The sequence below is a fragment of the Rhea americana genome, unplaced genomic scaffold, assembly GCF_003343005.1.
Source record: "Rhea americana isolate MKP2758 unplaced genomic scaffold, rheAme1 scaffold_216, whole genome shotgun sequence".
Taxonomy (NCBI): domain Eukaryota; kingdom Metazoa; phylum Chordata; class Aves; order Rheiformes; family Rheidae; genus Rhea; species Rhea americana.
The window spans coordinates 417,868-432,795 of NW_028186312.1; the positions used below are offsets into that span (position 1 = coordinate 417,868).

General features: G+C 35.9%; 1 protein-coding gene across 1 annotated transcript in view; it reads left to right on the top strand.

The window, feature by feature from the left end:
* Positions 1 to 14,928, top strand: part of ADGRV1 (adhesion G protein-coupled receptor V1) — a 273,263-nt gene that overhangs the window by 171,144 nt on the left and 87,191 nt on the right. The window contains exon 86 of the mRNA XM_085305143.1: positions 14,231 to 14,347. Within this exon, the coding sequence (XP_085161269.1) occupies positions 14,231 to 14,347 (117 nt within the window). The remainder of the gene's footprint in view (positions 1 to 14,230; positions 14,348 to 14,928) is intronic.

Genomic DNA, 14,928 nt, shown 5'->3' on the forward strand with positions numbered 1-14,928 from the left:
TTTGTGGTAACAGATAAACACTACTTAAAAACCAGCTTTGAACAATTTTCATTTACCACACACAGCTTTATTTCTGGTAAGTGATTTAAAAAAGAAAAGTAAACAAAAAGTTTCAGCTCAAATCCTGCTTGGATGTTAATGCAAATATGTTTTCCCTCAAGCTATCTTGCCTGCCTCAACCTGTCTKTCTCGCATGCAATGTCCAATCTTTGCAGTTAGGTGGGGGCCATAACTGGACCCTCTTTACTGGCACCCAGCAATCATAAAGGAGCCTTGAAGCTGCTTACCACTGGTGTAAATAAAGGACACTCTCCAGTGGTCTTATTTGCCCAACAGGTTGGATTGGCACTGCTAGGAAAACTACAGGGACCCATTTTCACCTGCCCTTGAAAGTGAATCTTTGCAATATAAAGGTCATATAAYTGGAACTGGCTTATCACAGAACTGCGGAACTGTAATGCAGAGTCTGGATTTTTCATTTTAAAATATACTCCTAGAATTTGTGGATGTAGAAATACATTCAGATCACACCTGCGACTTCACTCTGACTCAATAGTTTTTTCCTCATTCAGGTGAGAGGTTGAAGTTCTCCGGTAGCTTCAAACTGCCTCATTCATACTAATATGAGGCTTTGAGGAATTAATTTTCAAGTCTTAGGTTCTGGCTCTTTTTCTAGATGCCTTTCTTCCAGAAAAATTTGCTAACACAGAACTGATCAGATTTGTTGTTGATTTGTCCCACATCTCCCTACAGTCCAGGCACAAGGAAAGTTTTTTGCTTTAGTCAAATATTCTTTGAACCTGGCTTTTGTGGCTAAGTGGCCAAGTTGTCCTTTACTGCAGGATCTACTCTGTGTGTTCTCTGTCAGATTTAGGCTAAAGCCTAAATTGGGATCTTGCAGTTCTCCAAGGCTTTCCTGCTCATTTCTTGGAGCTGATGTAAGTTGCTGCTTTTAATGGGTCACTTTTTCTACCCGGGGATTCATCTACTATTTTACCTTTCCTGGCTGGGCCTTCAGACTCCTTTTTCCATGTGGCCTATTCTACATCCATACAGCTGACTCAAATAGTGAGGGAATAAGCTGGCCATGGTACTCTTAACTCTAGTGTGAGACACGCCTGAAATCCTGTCTACATATCATTATCAGGGTGAGGAAACAAATTATTTCAGCACAGGAGAAGACTTTAAAATTGGCTTGGAGAGTATGTATAATGTTTGGAGAAAAATGCCAGATTCAGAAATTCATAATCAACCTGTCGCAACTGAGTATACAGTTCTTGATGAAACACAGAGTCAGTCCCCTTCCTCTGTACTCTCTCTTTGTCTTACCTTTTTTATGGATAGCCTTCTTTGAGAATGACATTTCTGTGATGAAACTGGGAATCTACTGGTTGTTTTGTGTCTTCTGTCTCGCCATATCTGCCTGCAATTTCAATCTAGTTATTAGATTCTCTAGAAAATGAGTTATTTAATTGCATTTCTGTTCCTGTTTGAGTTTGATAGAGCAAAGAATTGGATGTTTTGTTTTGAGTAAAAGCTCAGGGATGCAGTTTTAGCACTTTTAGACCTAGGGATTCCATGTAGAGTGAGATAATAGAAAATCAAGCCTGTGATCTAAAGTTTCTCTCAAGAGGGATATGAGTCACCGGGCAATCTTGTGACCATTATGCAGATCAAAAACTAAAACTTTGAAACATGTACAATGTTTTCAGTTTGGATGCATATAAATATGATGAGTCCAAATCAATTGGCTGTTGGCTATGTTGGGTATGACTGATAGCATTTCTGTTTTACTCTAATTCCTATATCTGATCTGGGGATTTTGTTTGAACCCAAAGATTTTTGAAATACCAAAAGTATTGTGAAAGGAAGACTGTTTCAAATCCCAGATTTTGTCCCACCCTTTTTATAAACTGCATAAATATTTTTATATATTGGAAGAAGAAATAGTCAACAAGTTTAAAATGTAAATAGCAGACTTGGTTTTGATTTCTATTATTCTAAATAAAGAGAGGCAGTCTCAAGTTAAGGAATTGATTTTGATGTTTCCTAAGTGTGCATCAGAAATTTGAAGCTAGTAAGTGTGATAATATATGCAAACACGATCAAAATCATGCCCTAAGCATTGAATGCATTTAAGTGCTTCATTTCCAGGATCCCCTGGTACTAGTTTGCAAAACTAATGTTTCAAATTGCAAGAAATTAAGACAGAAGCATACAAAAAGCAGCTGGCTTAATAACAATAAAGAACTGTGCATTCAAAATCCTTTTTGAACAGGACAGGAGATCCTATTTTTTTCCATTACATGATAAACCATGGAAAGGGAATTATACCGTATGAACCTAAATGGCCAAGCCTTTTGGGTGTGACAGTGTAATTTACTAGGAAAGGTACAAACAGTATTTGGTCTTTGTTTTAAATCCAAAAATCTATACATACACGTGAAAGAATTAAATCACTTTTTAAAAATTCTGCTATCAGCAAACCTACTTTAGACAAAGAAGATAATGTTTGTTCCATGTTCTCATTATACATACAAATTTACATCGATTACATACCTTGATACCTAGTCCATTTTGTTTTCAAGACAGATGAAGTTGGATTAGGATTTATATTCACTGTGCAAAGCCAACTCAGTGAGACACTATTACAAAAACATTGTCTTATCCCTGTTCACCAGAACTTCTAGTCATTAAATATCAAAATAATAAAGTAGCCGTTACAGGGTGATTTCTTTCAAATTAGTTTCCTAAACATGTGCTCTGTTCCAGAATAAGCATACTTTGTTACCTGTGTATAGATGGGGTAAGTCTGTACACAACAGATAGAAAAAGATTATTTAATAGTAGTTATGAGTCTGCATCAGTTGGCATGCTTATGATTGTTTTATTGTAGGCAGCTGAAAAATACTGTCTTCATGTGGTACTATCTTAAATCTTTATTGTTTGTAAAGCCTACATTATTTACTAATTCAAGTTGATCAGTGTGAATCCAAAAGTCAATCTTTCTTTTAACACAACAAAACACAAAGTTTTTGTGTTATGTGTCTGATAGGGAGGGAAACCTTCTTCTGCTTTTACTTTTTAGCTATGGAACGTTTTGCACAGAGAAAGCAACCATTTAAAGATAGCTGTATCGCAATAGATGACACCATTAACTAAATCAGTCATTCCCTAGACCCCATGTTGACATTTAGCAGGAATCTGAATAAAATACTGCCAGAAATATTTGAAGAATGACAGCATTTGTTTAGTATCATAGCTTACAAATAATAGTAGAACTACAGGACTTATCTGCTAGGGCTTGCTGAAGAACACTCAGTCTGTGTAAATTTCCTCGTATGTGTTAAATGCTTCTGGCAAAACTTAAACCACTTCAATTAAATGTTCTTTCAATTAAATGTTCTTTCATATCACACCAGACTTCATCTTATACCAGCCCTTCTAACAAATAAATGAAGACATATCATAAAGCCATCTGATGATCTTGTTTTCTGCACATAAAGCTCTGTTATTTTCTTTAGACAGTGGAGAGCATGCATTTTGCCAACAGAGATGCTAGTAAAAAGGATAATCATTTACTGTAACAACTCCTGCTGGAGGTTACTTCTGTGGTATTTCTGCTATTTGAGCTGCTTAACAGTTACAAATGCTGTAAATATGACCCAGATTACCTTTAACAGTTTAACTAGTACGTCTTTGTTTAGCCTAGTTCATTGTAAGTGAAGATGAAAGAAGAAATCTAAAGAGCAGTCTCCAGGCAGAGGTCACAAGTCTTGCAGTTTGCCTAGTGAAGCCAGAAGACACTATGTGCCTGCAATTATATCTTAGTTTTTTCTTTCTTAAGAAGATGGATAAATAGTTATCCTTCATAATTAGCTGGTTGTATAAAGAAGCATGAGAGGCTTCTGACATTATGTTTGATATATTAATCAAGAGAAAACCCTGATTTGCATCCTAACCCCAATTTATAGTGAATTTCACCTACACTGTGTTGTGATTTCTGTTGGAAGGAAACCTAGATATGCAGGCTGACAGAGAGTTGCAGTTTACTCCAGCCAGAATCAAGGATCTGGGGAGTAATTTCAGAAATAACTTGAAAAGGAAAAAGGTAACTACTTAATGTCAAGAATTAACAAGTCCTTTTTCCCTTGCAGTGATTTTACTTACCCAGCATCATGCATGGCTGACCCTGGATAGAGTCCTAAATTCAGTTTATGTGTAATAAATGGTCATGCTGTCAAATTCTTGTGTACTTAATGCAGGAGACTTGTGCCTGAACTTTCTGGCTCCAGAAATAAAGGAAGCGAAAGGTCTCATTACTGACAGCTTTGACCTGAAAATGTGTCCTAGGCCTAGAAAGATACTGCCTAAGAAGCTTCTAGAGCCAAAAGAAAATTTTTCACTGCAGATCTCCTGCTTAGGGTCTAATATGAGCTCTTGGACAGAAAACAAGAGAAGGCAGATGCTGCCAGAAAAAGTGCATGCCCATTGAAAAAGGTTGGTTTGGGTCTGTCAAACCAGCCTCTTGAGATTGCTGTATGTCTGTGTACTTGAAACTGCGGAAGACTGAAGAGCTTTTTCTAAAGGTATTAAAAAGCAGCTTTTCCAGCTTCTCTGTTTGCATTTGTGTGGCAGAAGTGTTATGTTATGGAAGATCTTGTAGCAGGATTCGGGTGCTTTGGTTTATATTCCCTAATGACTGGCAAATCAATACATATCTTTGACCTAGATCTAAATTGGGGACAATATTCTGAACTTTTGTTACCGAGTACTCTGTCAGATACAGTGTGCTGAATCTGTACATAAAACTAAACAGTTTTACATAAAAGTTAGACCTGCTAAGAGCCCTTACTCCTTTTTTTCTTTATTTCGAAAAAAAATTTTGAGTATAACTTGTCAGTGAGTATCATTTAATATATTCTTTATAAAAGATGGTGTGATTGGAATAGAGACTAAATTATAACTGACAATACGGTCTGGTACTTGTGACAAACTTGCTTTATAGAGGACTAATTTCTGCTCCAGGGCCAGCTCCTAGCTGATGAGCTGTAGATCATGGTGCCCCATGATCTACTAGGGGTATCCTATTCCCCTCAGATTACTTGCCCCCTTGCTTAGAGAAGCAGAAAAGTCCCTGAGGCTAAAAATAGGAACTAAGGAGGGCAGAGACTGAACGCAGCGTGAAGCCTACTGGCATCCTGCTCAGATGGGGGAAGGGAATGAGCAACATACGGTTACTGATGTCTAATCACTATTTAAAATGGTTGCAAATTCTGCTGTTACTTAATAAAGCATAAACATCTTTATACAAAAGCACTGTGGGTCACTATATTGTAAATACACAATCAACATTTCAAGTGATTTTATTTTAATTAGCTGTTTAGCTTTTCTTATTTTAATGTGGCAGTTCAGTGACATAAAATCAGCATTCTTTAATAATTCATAAATACAAAAATATCTCTAAATATATAAAGCAAATTATATGGTAAGACCTTGGAATTACCATTCATAGGTCACTTATATTTAAAAATATATTTAATAACCTAACCGAAGCCAAAAGAAATAAAGCTAAATACTTATTTCTTTTTTCTGGTGTCAGTTAGCACTAATCCTTTGAATTATGATTCACCGAAACAATTCTGTGATCAGTGGAGTCATTTAGCATTCAAGTTAATTCTCAAAGGAACTTAGCCCCTTATTTTTGCATCATTGATACAGAATAAAGATAAGATTAGTTATTGGACTTCCCTTTTGACCTGCTTAAATAATATGGTTTGAATCTTCTAAATTGCATTTCTCTCAATGTTCTGAAACATGCTGTGTGTTGCATTGTTACTTTTCCAGAAAAACTGTCTTAAAATTTTTGCTAGTATCTATAAATCTCTATGTTTTTTGGTACATCCTTTGTTGATATTTTTGTCCTGGCATTTAATATCAGAACACAAAACACAAAAAGAGCACTTGGCTTGCATCAGTGCTGTCCTGACCTACACAGCAGTAACAAAAAGTATGATTCATAATGCACTATTATTAAGCAGTGTCCCTGTGTTCCAGGAGGGTATCCCATTTTTACCCATATAAAGTAAATTCAAAGCAGAAGAGAGCAGTTTGGTGAGGACATGAAAGTTTTAATGTGTTCTTCTTTCCTATGCTATTGTTTATTGCAATTAAGTCCAACAAAAGGAACAGCACAATAAAGTCTATCTTTGATACTGTTCCTATTCTGAGATTGTTTTGGTATAATGACAAATAGAATGTGATTGGGCTTTTTGTTTTCTTTTTTCATAGAAATGCATGTTAAAAAAACTACGCCAGGAAGAAAATAATCTTTACCGATCTGGCACAATTGAATTTTGAATTATAAAAATTCTTTTTTGTTGATTTATTCTTAATGTGAATAGAAATGAAATAGCCACTATCAGGATCAGTTTTCTGTAAGACACATGTGAAGACATCTACTTACAGAAGACGACAGTGTGTAAAGCTTTGTGAATTTGGGCTCTTCGTGTGAAACAAAAATTTACAGAAATTACAGAAACGCAGGGTAAATATACTGGCATAACCTTTATCAATAACTCATAGGTACTCTAGGCAAATTGACAGCTTAATCTGTGGGTTTCTCCCAGTGGGGAAGGATCTTTTAATCAGGAAGTCTGAAAAGATACAGGATGCAGGGGTGCTTCCTGCTTGGATGAGAAAGTGAAACTGTTTTGAGCCAACAGATGCAGCAGATCCTCGCTCAGTACCCGGTTCCAGAACTAAATGCATATTGTTTTGCTGCTTAATGGTTTTATTTCTGCTTGGGCTAGCCGTCTGAAAAGGACAATGATACATAGAAAAACACCAAATTAATTCACAGTTATCATTCAGGGCTTTATTAACAAGAAAAGATGAATGTAATGACTTGGACGTGGCAATGTCCTCTACTGAGATTTTTTTTGAATAAATCATTCCCAAAGCCTGTTCAAACCAACTGAAAAACACCCACAGCTTTTTTCTCTAGAGCACAGCAAGGTGTTCTCCTTTTTACTGCTACTAGAACAACATACTGTCTTTTCAGCACCTCTTGAAACACAAGGGAAAGACTGTAACACTAGGGTTTGTTCTCCCCATATGGAAACATTTTTACAATTCTTAACGTTATAAATCAACTCTTGATCATACATTACTCATTTTACTTATTACATGATGAATTTATCTGAGCATTTGCAGTATCAGTGGCGAAAGTTTCTGATTTCTGACATTTTTAAGGGAGTTAAAGTATAGCTAATGAGCTATAGCTAATAGCACATTAGATCACATCAGATATACTTAGATCTTTGTAGAACAAAGATTTTTTCCCCAGTATTTATTGCAGTGTTAGGCTGAAAATACAGGAGAGAATCTTAAGATTAATAGTTTCAGATTGGCAGGCCCGTGGTAAATCTATTTATTTATAGATTCTAACAGAAAACCTATTAGGTATTGTATATTCTCTGACTGAGACTAGATTACATGATAAGATTTGCCATAAAAACAAGTTTGTCTTTAAAATGTAAAAATAAAGGAATATTATTTCATTGTGGTATTGCAAATTCAGGAAGTTAACTGCACTCCTGTGAGACAGTTCTGAAGGGAGGTAAATACACCATAATAGTAATGGTTTTAATACAGTATTTTCCAAACAAGCTCAAAACAATTGGTGGAAGCCGTAAGGTAGGCTTGATTCCAGAAGTAATATAAAGTGCTGACATTTTGGTTTTCTATTTGGAAACACTGGCCTTCATCACTATTGAAATTTTGAATGAAGAGAAACAAACATTCAAGGCTGTTTCTTCAGTAGAATTCATAAAAATGTGCATTGTCCTGTTATAGTGAGCATGACTGTAAATATTTATAGTTCCTTTATCTTTAATTTTTTCCTTAAAAAATACAATATTTGTAGTTTTTAGTATACTTAGAAATACTGCAAATAATATGATGTCTATAGCAGTTCATAAATATCAAGGTTTCTTCAAAGACACGACTTTATTCATAGATAATTTTTCCCAGTGTGCATTCATGGATTTGATCATACAGTGATGAAGTAGTATATGACAGTACACATAATATGTGACTTTTATACATACATGTCTAAAAACCGGCTCAGTCCATTCTGGTCAGAGGTACAGAGTTGAAAGTCTTTACTCTTATGGTTCAGAGTAGAGATAAGGTCTGTTTCAAAGTATTGCATGCTGTAGTCTCATCTTAAAGTCTATCAGCTAGCAGCACTTCAACATGAGACAAGTTGTAAATAGTGCTACTTTGTATTCCAGTTATTTATTATTCTTACATATTTGCTCTTTATTTAAGTTTCAGCCAACTTGCTTCTCACTCAGCTGTTTTTTACCAGACTGATACGGAGTTGCTTCAGTCTTCATGTTTTTCCCTTTCCTCTTTTATATAATACTTGAATGCAGCTCTCACTTAGGTCTAAGTGGAATTATTATTTTCTCTGTAACAAGGCAAACTTTTGCTCTACCAGCTCTGACTTCATAAGATTTCAGTGAATTCCTTTAGCATTAGAAAGCTGACTGATTCCCTGGCATCATCTATACTTGGCATCAATGAATATGTCACGTACATTTGGATGGTCACATTACATGAGAATAGTGTAATTTTCTGGTATGGAATTTTCAGGAAAAGGTTTTTAGTTACATAAATGAAGAGAAAATAATGTAAAATTTCTGTTAAAACTATGCAGTGAGACAGGAAAATGAAATAAATTAAGTAAGGCTCCAAACTAATAAAACTTCACATTTTCAGAGAAGACAATGATGTTGAACATTGGTATTAGGATAAAGGCAGGATGGTTAATAGAATTAATAGTATGGAATGAAAGTTACCACTACTGAGGAGGAAGCAGCACCCACGGGATTGGTACATTCATACATAGGAATAAWAGGGTCCCCAATCCTAAATTTGAAAATGCTGGTATGAGACCTTGCAGGTCTAGCAGAAAGTGTCTTTTACCAAATCCATCAATTCAGAGTTGTACTGTGTGACTGAAAAATAGTACATTAAAAAGGGAAAGTAATCTTTTGCAACTGTAGGCCCATGCTATTATCACATATCACATATCAGAGAAGGTGCTTTCGTGGGAAATAAGGACATACCAGCTGTTAGGTGAGAACCTTCTGAGACATCTGCAGCTCCTCTTCATCCTGCTCTGAATTTGGTCGAAGTAGCATGAGAGTTTAGGGGAAAAAAATGAATCAAAAGACATAGAGATAAATGAAGAAGAGAATAAGGTCTCCCATGTGTTTATGCTTAGACCATGTCAGACTAACCCAGTAGTTTTCTTTGATAAGATAAATGCAGTAAAATAATTGATATGTCACATAATTAGAAAATAATAATAGAGGAGTACTAGTCCAAGAACTTAAGCATGGGAAGAGAAAGACTAATGGAAAAAGACAGATATACGAGAATGTTGAATGAAGACAGGTATTTCACTGATCCTAAAGGACCAGTATTGGAAGAGAACACAATGTGCCCTGGCAAAATATGCCAATGGCATAAAATGGAGAAACACTGTCACTATAAAGGCGTATCAGGATAGCAATTGCGATAGCACGTAGAAAGATGTGAATAGTTTTGAAKATTGAAGCATGAAATAGGGTAATATTTGCTGGTTCAAAAGTGAAAAGTCATAATTTGTAGGTTAATAGCAGAAGTTTTTCCTCTCTGGAGGGAAGTAATCAGTTGGAAATGGGAAGAAAATACAGGTGTATTATGTAGTAACCATGCTATTATCRCTTATCACATATCAGAGAAGGTGCTTTCATGGGAAATAAGGACATACCAGCTGTTAGGTGAGAACCTTCTGAGACATCTGCAGCTCCTCTTCATCCTGCTCYGAATACCCTCTGAACATTCTGTTTTCAAGAAAGACAGAATCAAAGTTAAACTGGCATAGAAAAGGACTAAAAAATTGGTATGGAAACTGAAAAGACTTTCATAAAGGGAGAATACATGAGAGGATAAATTTCACAGTGCAGCACATAGGATTACTTTGAGAAACAAGGCAAACGGATGCAGACTGAAGGCTGTATTTGCAGAACCAGACTGCTTTCGCTGCCCAGCCAAGCTCGGGCATCTCCTATGGAGTGCTGTACTGTGCAATTATTGGCTTATTTAGCCTTGAAAAATGAAGTCTGAGGGAGAATATACTGCTTTCTGTGAATTCATGATAGTGCTAAGCCCCAGGGAGGAAGAAAAGCTGCTTAACGGGAGAGGCTTCGAACAGAAGAACAAATAGATGTAAATTGACCATGAATAAGTTTAGGCTGAAAACCAGAAGAAGGTTTCTAAGTAGAAGAGGAGTGAGGTTCTGACAACAGTCTACTGTTTGGAGACAGTGGTTCAAAAATATTCTTCTTCATACAGAGAGGTACAGATTTATAAATCCTCTCTTACTCATTTATAGTTTAGTGTTGACGTAGGTTGAATGCCCAGGTTCTAATGTGATTGTACATGACTGCTAGGTAAATGTCTTAGCCTTATAAAGGAATTATGATATTCTGGTTAATTAACTGATCAGTTCAGCTGTTGAGTAAATGACTGTCAGATAGGAACCCCATGAATGATATTTCTTTTCACTTTAACGGAAGTGCATTGATTTATCATCTTTTGATTTTTAACCTTTATTTGTTCATTTTATCAAGAAACTTCTGAGTGATCTGCAATCACTGTTGCACGGAAATATCACATACAGGTTAACAAAATTACCAGCCTATTACTTGAGTGACTTGAGCCACTTGTTATCCCTTGATTAAATCATTTCAGGTTAGGACTGATCACCCTGACAAGTAGCAGGAAGAAGCATTATGTGTATGGTCTCTGCATAGAACCAAATGGCAAGTTACAAAAAATTGTTTGCTAAGGAACGTTATAAAATCATATGATCTCTATAAACAGAGCTCTTGAGCTATTGGAATCAAGGGGAACACACGCTATAGGTGGGTTGTGTGTGTTGTTGGGTTTGGGGTTTTTCTTTAATGCTCCAAGAGAGAATAATCTTTCAAGATATTTATTGCAATATATGTTACATCTTTGCCTTATTACACAGGCTGTGCATTGCAATTAAAAACTAAGCAAAGAACAGAAGACATGGGGTGGTCAGGCCTAAGGGGCAATTTATGTGGAACGTGTTCCATGTATATTTTTTTAACTGCCTCAGAGATCATGGGAGAAGGGTTTATTTGGTGGCCTGCACTGCTTGTGCTTCCACTAAATTGTAGTGTATTGCATGATAAACTGTGAGTTCTAATGCTGCCAGTATTTGATGGAGCAGCATAGTTAAAGTATGATCTTCATTCCAAAAATTTCATAATATTGTCTACCATTTGGTTTTTGGGTTATAATCCAATTCTCAGTAGAGCGCTCATATCTTCTCTCCAGGGTGCAAGATAAAAATGATATGAAAAATACTTTTTTTTCCCCTTGAACACTATAATGCCACTTTACAGTAATTTTTTAGCTGAGTGATTACTTCAGCCTTTTAGTTGTTTTATTTCTTCAACAAGCATCTGTATCCACAGAAGATATGCATCTACTATTTAGGACTTGTATGTTTAGCAAAGATTTGGAACCTTCATATTGTTTTCGTTAGAAATCTGTTGACAKAGCTAGATATCTTTGATGATTTTTTTCTTATATACAAAACATATTAAAATTTTTTTTTTTTTGAAACTCTAGAAGAGACTGGAAATGATCGTTTTTTTGGTTAGAGCTGCAAAACCCTTTCAAGCCAACATTCAGCCCAGAAGGTGCCAGAAACACGTTCCCAGGACTTGCTCGGTCTTTGTATCCCTTCTTGTCTTTGCCTCCCTTCGTTGTCTCTGTCCCCAGTCTGTCAACCTGTCTCTGACATACACAGAGGCCTTCAGAGAGCGAGAGGCAGTCAGCCCTCTCAGCCTGCGTGTGTCTCGTATTGTGCTCGCTCTAACTGCAGGCATTTGTTCCAAGTTTTTAAAAAGTGCTGTTGGTACTGTCTGAGCTAGCTGGTGCAGCGGAGTTGTTTATGTAAACATTTCTCGTGTTTATCCCTAATGGAAGGCAGCTATTGCACACATATTTCATTTATGTTTAACTCACTCCAGACAATAACATTTGTTTCAGCCTTGTCAGCAGTTGGCAAATAGCAGTCTATATTAAGCTGTTTATTAACCTTTTAATAACTGAGTGGTTCTGTTGCCATGGTTAGATTCCAGTTCCCAGCAGAACACTCAGGAGGTCCCCAGAAAGCACTAGAAGTGCTTTTTTATTTTCCCCTTTTGGCAATGAAGTGACACCTCATAAGTGTTCGTAGTCCAGTTGTTGTCCAGCTGTTCTTTGTTATTTGTTCTGTTTCAGTATTAGATAATATTGTCCATGTGAGAGAGACCTATTTGCTGTAGTATTTATCTATCAATATACAGAGCCCTTCTTCATAAACATTTTTTTCATAGTATGGAGACTTTGTATTTATAACACAAATACATGTATGGTATTGGATAGCTCATGTCATGTCCAGGGATATGGCAAAACATTTGGTATACTTTAACCTCCTTCCGCACCGCATCCTACCTCCCCAAAAGATGCATTAAATAACTTAGTTTTCAAACAGCCTGCACAGTCCATAAACTGTTATTACTAAAAAGTCAGTAGGTTGTTGCTCAAAGAAGCAGTATTCCTTGTGAAGGAAAGGAAAAATCATCAATTGTTGCAGGTATTTAGTAGGTAAATTGAGCCTTTCTTTATGTGAAGACATAAAGTCTTTAATAAAGTCTGCTTGTAGAACTATTTCCTCAGTAAAGAAAGGCACAGAAGATTGAGCTGAAACTTTCTGAGATGTATTTTAATTTTAAATGTGGGCTTCATTTTTTTTCCCATGTCTATTTTAATACAGAGTAAACCAATAATACCTCTGTTATACAGGAACTGTCTAGTGGATTTTAGTGCAGTCAGCGTCAGTAGTGAGGTACCTTTATTTCTTAGATGATAAACTGGCTACTGATCAGGCCAAGACACTATCCTTTGATCTTTAGCATGCCTGTGGAACGTAACTTGTATCTCTAGTGAGTATGAAATCCTGCCGTACTCTTAGGCAACTAAAGAAATACTTACTCCTTTTTATCCAGTAGTACAATCTTACGTGATGGAGTATAATACTGTTAGGTCTGACAGTTTGGAAGAAATTAAATGTCTCTTTAGTTTGTTTGCTTGTTTTGGGGTGTTTCTTTTTCTAAGGGATTGGCAGGGCAGGTGATAAGACTTTCAAGTTTCTCATGTGACATTCTGAGATGTGATGTGTACAGATGTGATGATAAGATATGAAAGATATATTATAAAAGCTTTCAGTGAGACAGTTAAACCCAAGTATAGGTGTGTTGCACCTACTGGACAGTCTAAAAATGAAAATTATCTYAATATTGCAGCTTGAATAGATCTGCATTCTTGAATGCTCTCCATTCAGAAGCTGGAAAACTGTAAACCTGGTTATTCTTTCACATTGATGTAATGTAAGAATAATTGCATTTGTATGGATATGAATCAGAGGAGATTTGAGGGCTGCATGTCCAGTCAACAACATGAGTGCTTATAGAAGACTAGTCAAGAAAGTCATCTGAGTGAATATGACAGTGTGCAAGAAAAAGTGGAAAGTGCTATGTCCATATGAAAATGTAGACAATAATGCAAAAATTATAAACAGAATATTAGCACAATTAGAATTTGCTGGCAAATAATGAAATAATCTCTTAAAATGCTTACACAACACACCAGTATGATGGTATTGGCGAATTATTTTTAATACCTCTTGACAAAACTTCTGACCCTACAAAAATGAGAAGGTGACGTGTCTTTATATTTTATGAAGGAAAGTCTTCACCCTCTGTTCCAGAACTARCGTCTGAAATTGCATGGCAAATAGTCCATTGGACAATATTAAACAATAAAAATGTAGTTTCTTTATAGTTTTTTCAGACATGAACCTGATACATACCAGATTGTCTGCAAGAAATTTGAAGCTAGTCTCACAGTTGACAATGTTCAAGAGTCACCTTTTTAGGGTGAATATTAAAAACGTTTTTCCAAAGTATCTCTCCTTAATTTCTGGAACTGTAATTTAGTGTTTATTTTTCTTCTAAACTGAAGATAATTCATTTTTCTTATTAAGTTTGTTTGATTCCAATATGCGTGTATGTATTTTTTTTTTCTCCTGTAGATTTCATTTCTGGCCTCAGCTTACATAAGCCAACATCTCTCAGAGGAAAGCTGCTCTGCCCTTGCATCTGTTACCCATTACCTTTACCTCTGCCAGTTCAGCTGGATGCTTATTCAGGTTAGTCTTCTAATCTTTTTTTTCACTTCTTCCCCAAAATCTCTTTAGAAGTAACTGATACTTATGTTGTGTTTCTAGTGTTTCTTAGTATATGTGGGTTTGAAATCTCATGGTAGTGGGGAGTGGGGGAGAGGGGAAGGGGACATTAGATGTTCTTTATTAAGCTGGTATGTCCAGATCCAGCAGTAAATGTTCAAACTCTATAAAGACTTTTTCCACTACTATCCATTACAAGTGTATGTAAGAATTTCCACATCTCACTTTGAAAGTTATCCTATAGAAATTACTTTCTTGAAACACTGAAGAACTGTTTTTATTAGAGTTAATAGCTTTTTTAAGCATCACTTATATAGTCTTTGGAACAATCTCTTAAAGGTGAAATGCAAGTATAAACTACACTGACATTTTTGGAGTTGGTAGCATTTTAGTCTATTGACTTGCGAAATATGACAAACATGCCTTAAAAATGTAGATAAGGGAAAATATAAGGCCAAAAGTTTGCATTAAAATAAGGAGCATATGCATTCACAAATAGTTCCAGGATTTTGACACGCTATACAATAGTGATACTAAACATGATT